This window comes from Sprattus sprattus, assembly GCF_963457725.1.
Source record: "Sprattus sprattus genome assembly, chromosome: 8".
Classification (NCBI taxonomy): Eukaryota; Metazoa; Chordata; class Actinopteri; order Clupeiformes; family Clupeidae; genus Sprattus; species Sprattus sprattus.
In genome coordinates, this window is record NC_137927.1 from 21,338,924 (window position 1) to 21,345,633 (window position 6,710).

The 6,710-nt window shown below is 42.5% G+C and overlaps 1 protein-coding gene across 1 annotated transcript in view; it reads left to right on the plus strand.

Annotated features, from left to right (window-relative positions):
- Positions 1–592: 592 nt before the first annotated feature.
- Positions 593–6,710, plus strand: part of amdhd1 (amidohydrolase domain containing 1) — a gene marked incomplete at both ends in the record, with an annotated part of 10,461 nt that continues 4,343 nt past the window's right edge. Inside the window, 4 exons of the mRNA XM_080843460.1 lie at positions 593–738; positions 2,019–2,125; positions 4,231–4,295; positions 4,904–5,181. Coding sequence (XP_080699586.1) covers positions 593–738; positions 2,019–2,125; positions 4,231–4,295; positions 4,904–5,181 — 596 coding nt within the window. The remainder of the gene's footprint in view (positions 739–2,018; positions 2,126–4,230; positions 4,296–4,903; positions 5,182–6,710) is intronic.

Here is a 6,710-nt window from a genome sequence, read left to right on the forward strand (position 1 = left end):
CTTTAAACTGTGTAAATCTAAACTGTGTTACTCAAACTGAGTTACTCTTGATTGTGCCAACCTAAACTGTGTTACTTTAAACTTTGCTACTCTTGAATATGCCCGTATATTAGGCTGGTTAGTCATTACAGGGACACTCTCTCTCTCTCTCTCTCTCTCTCTCTCTCTCTCTCTCTCTCTCTCTCTCTCTCTCTCTCTCTCAGACACACACACGGGCTGGTTAGTCATTACAGGGGTACTCTCTCTCTCTCTCTCTCACACACACACACACACACACACACTCTCTCTCTCTCTCTCTATCACACACACACACACACACTCTCTCTCACACACACACACACACACACACACACACACACATGCGGATGGTTAGTCATTACAGGGGTACTCTCTCTCTCTCTCTCTCTCACGCACATAATGCTGCATGGTTTTAGGGTTAGGGTTTGGGCGGTCAATCATTAGTGGGACGGCATGAGGACCTTTGGTCGACTCTTTTCATCAGAGCCTCTCCAAATAGTCATCTTCCCCCTCTGTGCCTCTGTCCCTCTGTGCCTCTGTCCCTCTCTGCTTTCACTGCCTGTCCGTCGTCAAAATGTCCGACATGTCCGCAGACTTCCGACTGCTGGTGAAAAATGCAAGTCAGATGGTGGTGGTCTGTAATAAGCTTCAGAAGTTTCTCCTTAAGGATGGAATGCAAAATCTGGTTGTGATCGAGCACGCAAGCCTGGTTATTGGACAGTGAGTAGCCTCACACACACACGCACACACGCACACACGCACACACACACACACACACACACACACACACACACACACACACACACACACACACACACACACACACACACACACACACACACACACACACACACACACACACACACACACACACTCTCACGTGTTTCTTTTTGTGTGTCTGTGTGATTATATATGTGCTTCTATGTGTGTGTCTGTGTGATTATATATGTGTCTCTGTGTGTGTCTGTGGGATTATACACACCCACACACACACACACACACTAAACCTACCCCTTCACCAATATCCCTCCAGCTACAGGTGTAAGCAAGAAAAGAACGAGAGACTTGGAGGGGCAGAGTAGGACATCACACACACTTTCAGTGTGCTTTTGTGATATATATGTGTCTGTGTGTGATTGATTATGTTTCTCTGTAAGTGTGTGTGTGTGTGTGTGTGTGTGATTATATACGTGTCTCCATGTGTATGTGTGATTATATGTGTCTATGCGTGTGTGTGTGTTTGATTGATTATATATGTATGCGTAATGTGTGGTGTGTGCAGCTTAGATTATATATGTCTTTGAATATTGTTTGATTGAATCAATGCAATAAACAAATGAGACAACCCCCCTAACCCCCCAGCCTCTTGACCCTGTTGCCGAGTTTTTAACCACAGGCAGTGAGACTATTGATCTCAATTTTAGTTACTCACTAAGTTTTTTAATTCAGCACTCTCTCCTTATTTTACTTATTTATTTCATTTTTTTTGCACAGTGTGGAGCGTAGACCCTTTTAAAAATTCACAACATGTTTGTGTATGTGACAAATAAAGCACTTGAACTTGAATTTGAAGAGTGGGAAACCAGAGGGTTTCCTGATATCAGTTCTAACCCTTAACCCTAACCCTGATATCAGTTCACACAAAAAGTATTAGCAAAAATAGAAATCTAGGTGGAAGAAACACCTTCAGCACTCAGGAAGCACGATGAAGGGTCAGGCCAGGGAGAAATATACAAACCTTTAGGCATTAGCCTACATGCTAACCCTAACCCTATGCCTTTAGGTCATAGTCTACATGTTAACCCTAACCCTATGTCTTTATGGCATAGCCTACATGCTAACCCTAACCTTAAACCTTAAGGCATTAGCCTATGCTTACACTAACACGCTGGTGATCTAGAAAACTCATCTCTGAGCCCTTGTGTGTGTTTTTGTGAGTATCTGTGTGTGTTTGTGAGTATATGTGTGTTCATGAGTATCTGTGTGTGTTCATGCTGTAGTGATGGTCTGGTGAAGGCAGTGGGCGGGACTAAGGAGATTGACGAGCAGTTTAGTAGCTCCTCCTTTGAGAAGATTCTGGACGTGTCAGGCCTCTGTGTCATCCCTGGTGTGCAGCACACACACACACACACACACACACACACACACACACACACACACACACACACCATTCCTTTCTCACACAAACACACACCTCTCTCACAAACACACACACACTTCTCTCACAAACACATATGGGCCATTCTACCGAATTCGTGTAATATGCAGTCCCTCAACAATAAAAACTATTTACAAAACAATTAGGTATTTAGGCATAGATATTTAATTAGAAAATGTTATGGTCTATATAAACCCAATGCATTACATGAGATAGTGATAAGCTAAATATATACAAAATCATCATTTATAGGGTACTTTCTATTGGGAAGTAGCTGTCCCCAACCCTGACATCTAAATTTCAATGCCTTTAAATAACACTTTTCAATTTTTTTAGATTTTTTTCAATGATTTAATTTCAAAGATCTTTATGATTGGGTTGAAACAGAACTTGGAATATTTAGATTTATTGTGGGTTTAATTTTTAAATCAATTTTCTATACTCAAAAAATCATGTCCCTAGTTTTCATGTCACTACCGAAACACAAGAGTTTTAGTCCATTGGCTGAGCCTGTGTTTTAGCCACGACTCTGCATTTTTGACCATGCAGTGACACTGCATCTCTGACCCTCATGGTTGAATGGTAAGTAGCTAAATCCCATAGTTTTTATATAAATGTGTTCCAAAGTCTGAAAATCGACGTGTAACCTTAAGAATTGTCACTACCGAAACGCATGTTTTCTTCAATTAAGTAAACCTTTTGGGGTTTCATGGAAAATCTTATGTTTGTATGTGTGTTCACCTCTTCAAAGATGTGTTTGCATGCCGTGTGCTTGTTAGAATTCTTTATTTATGCTTAAAGTTAGCTAGAATTGTCACTACCGAAACAGTCACTACCGAAACATATGGTAGTGACCTGATGATTTCAGTAGTGACAAAATTAATTGGTAAGTAGTTCAATCCCATAATTTTTAAATAAATGTGTTGTGTGGACTAAAGGGCGGCCCAGCGCACCTTTTGGAAGATTTTGGGAGAGAAATGAACATCCATCCAACAGTGCAGTCACTACCGAAACACTGGATGTCACTACCGAAACAGTGCAGCACTACCGAAACACAGGATGTTTTGTAAAAAATGAAGTATACTGAGTAATCAACTAAAATGTTATGATACTGATTGGATTAATGTATGTTCAATTTCATCAATGAACAACTCTGGAATCAATATGATCAGTATTTAGCATTTTACAAAGAAATATTGCACTTAGATTTTGATGAATTGTATAAATTGAACTTGAAAATTTGGTAAAAAATTCATTTTTATGGATTTCATTGTGAAAACCTTCAAGAAATATTTGTAAAAATACTCTTCAGAGAAGGGAAGGAAACACAATCTGAACAGGTCAATAATAATACTTTTTTACTATAGTAAATGTGATGTTTCGGTAGTGACAATTTTTGGAAGAGGAAAAACATTCCAACACATTCTGAAAATACAATACAAAAATTGACTGTTCTTTTACTAGATAAGTGTACTTTAGATATGGTACAATATACATACGGACAAAGTTTTGGGAATAAAACATAAAAAAAATCCAAATATTTCCGACCTGACTTTGCACCAATTCGGTAGAATGGCCCATATACAATTACACACACACCTCTCGCTCAAACACACAAAGACCTATCTCACAAACACCATTCCTCTCTCACAAACACACGTATACAATTACACACACACACACACCTCTCTCACAAACACACACCTCTCTCACAAACACAAACCTCTCTCACAAACACATATACAATTACACACGAATATACACCTCTCTCACAAACACACACACATACCCAATTTTACAACCACACTTTATTCCTTACTGTCACACAGATACACACACTTTATTTCTCTGTCTCAGAAACACACACTTACAGGCACTCTCATTCAGACACTTACAGACACTCTGATAAATACCACAAACACACACTTACACACCCTTTCATACACACACTGATAACTACCACAAATGCACACACTCTCATGCACACACTTATACACACTACCATGCACGCACTTACAGACCCATACACACTTACACGTACACTTGTGTTGCAGGTCTGGTGGATGCACACACACATCCCGTGTGGGCTGGAGACAGAGTCCATGAGTTTGCCATGAAGGTTTCGCATCACATCTCATCTGCTCCTCCCTCAGTATCTCTCCCTCTTTCTGCTCCTCCCTCAGTATCTCTCCCTCTTTCTGCATCTCTCATCGCTCTTTCTGTTTCTCTCCATCCCTCTTTCTGCCTCTCTCCATCCCTCTTTCTGCATCTCTCCATTCCTCTCCACCTTTCAAAATAAAGTACAGTTCTGTATCTCTGACTTATTTCCTCCTCTCTTCCCGTCCTTCTTTCGCTCCCTGTTCCTCTCTATCTCTCTCTCTCTCCCTGTCCCTCTCTCTCCCTTTATCTCTTTTCTCTTTGCTCTCCTTTTACGCTGAGTTCATTGAGCTTGTGCCTGTTCACTGAATCTGTGTATGTGTATGTGTGAGTACTGGATCTACATGTATATGTGTGTGTGTGTGTGTGTGTGTGTGTGTACTGGATCTGTGTGTGTGTGTGTGTGTGTGTGTATGTGTGTGTGTGTGTGTGTGTCTGTGAGTGTGTGTGTGTGTGTGTGTGAGTGTGTGAGTGAGTGTGTGTGTGAGTGTGTGTGTGTGTGGCTGTGTACTGGATCTATGTATGTGTGTGTGTGTGTGTTGGTGTGTGTGTGTGTGTGTGTGTGTGTAGCTGGCGGGTGCCTCCTATATGGACGTGCACAAGGCAGGCGGCGGGATCCACTTCACCGTGGAGCAGACGCGGCGTGCGTCTGAAGACGACCTGCAGAGGGCGCTGTGTGAGCGGCTGACGCGCATGATGAGAGCCGGCACAACGCTGGTGGAGTGTAAGAGCGGATACGGTCTGGACACACACACCGAGCTCACCATGCTGCGTGCCATACACAGCGCCAGACACACACACCCCATCGGCATCTCAGCCACCTACTGTGGAGCACATGCAGTGCCCAGGTAACGGACATATGTGCACATACAGTACACACACACACACACACACACACACCATATCTGGACTCTCAGACGTGTACATGTAATACACACACACACACCATATCTGTGCTCTCAGACGTGTACTGGTAACACACACACACCAAATCTGTGCTCTCAGAAGTGTACAGGTAACACACACACACACACATCATATCTGTGCTCTCAGAAGTGTACAGGTAACACACACACACACACACACACACACACACACACACACACACACATCATATCTCTAATCTCAGAAGTGTTCAGGTAAAACACACTCACAATATCTGTGCTCTCAAACGTCTACAGGTAACACACACACACCATATCTGTACTCTCAGAAGTGTACACGTAACACACACACATACCATATCTGTATTCTCAGACGTGTCCAGGTAACACACACACACTATATCTGTATCCTCAGAAGTGTACAGGTAACAGACACACACACACACACACGGCCTATCTGTACTCTCAGACATGTACTATCTCTCATGCGCTACTATCTCTCGTGTGTGTGTGTGTGCACAGGGGCGCCTGCAGAAAATAATTGTGAGGTACGCACAGAGCCACCAACGCGCCCCCCCCCCCCCCCAAAAAAAAAACAGCACATTAGCCTACTCTCGCGCGCAGATAATGGTTTAAAACGCATTGCCCTTCTAATTTAAGTTAATTATCCTACTATTGTTTTAGTACTTTTTCACTGTCGATTTCCAAATATGTGTTATTCATGAGAGCAAGTCCGGTCAGTCTTTTGTCAGTCATCGTACTTCGTAGATATCTTAAGATTGTACTGAATGACCGCTTAGCAGACGTTGTCAACAAGACGCAATGAATGTTTGGGTATACATTTACCGAACTTTCCAGGGCTTGACAAAGCTCACTGCGTTTTGGCTGTAACTCATTTAGCTGTTTCCACAGCTTCAGCTCTGTCTGCATCCTCAACGGGCATTAGTTGTCCGTAGCCTACTCCGATTTTATTTCCTGCCATACATTGTCGGACGAGGGGCGTAAGATACTGAAGCAAACCCTGAATATCGCTGATCATTAAGTCAAATTACTCCATTCATTTGGACAGGGAGTTCGTAGTACCGCAATTTTTTGCGCGCCCTTTTGTCTGCCGTTTCCCTTTTGTAATATGCGTTCATAATATTTGATTACAGTGGCAATGCATGCTTCATGCTGGGACCAGCGTGTGTCAGATAACTTTTGTAAGGGTTTGTTTGTGCTTTAAAAACTATCTGTTTGTTTGTGCATTGTGCACTTTTGCCAGGCTCAGCGCATGGTTTCAGACTCTCTCTTTTTTTTTTCTCGCGTAACAGAAGGTACGCACAGTGCGTACAGCCGTACGGCTGCAGGCGCCACTGTGTGTGCATGCATGTGTGTGTGTGTATTTGTGCATGTGTGTGTGTGTGTGTGTGAGTGTGTGCACGTGTGTGTGTGTGTGTTTGTATGTGTGTGTATGTGTTTATGTGCGCACGTTTCTGTATATATTTTGAACG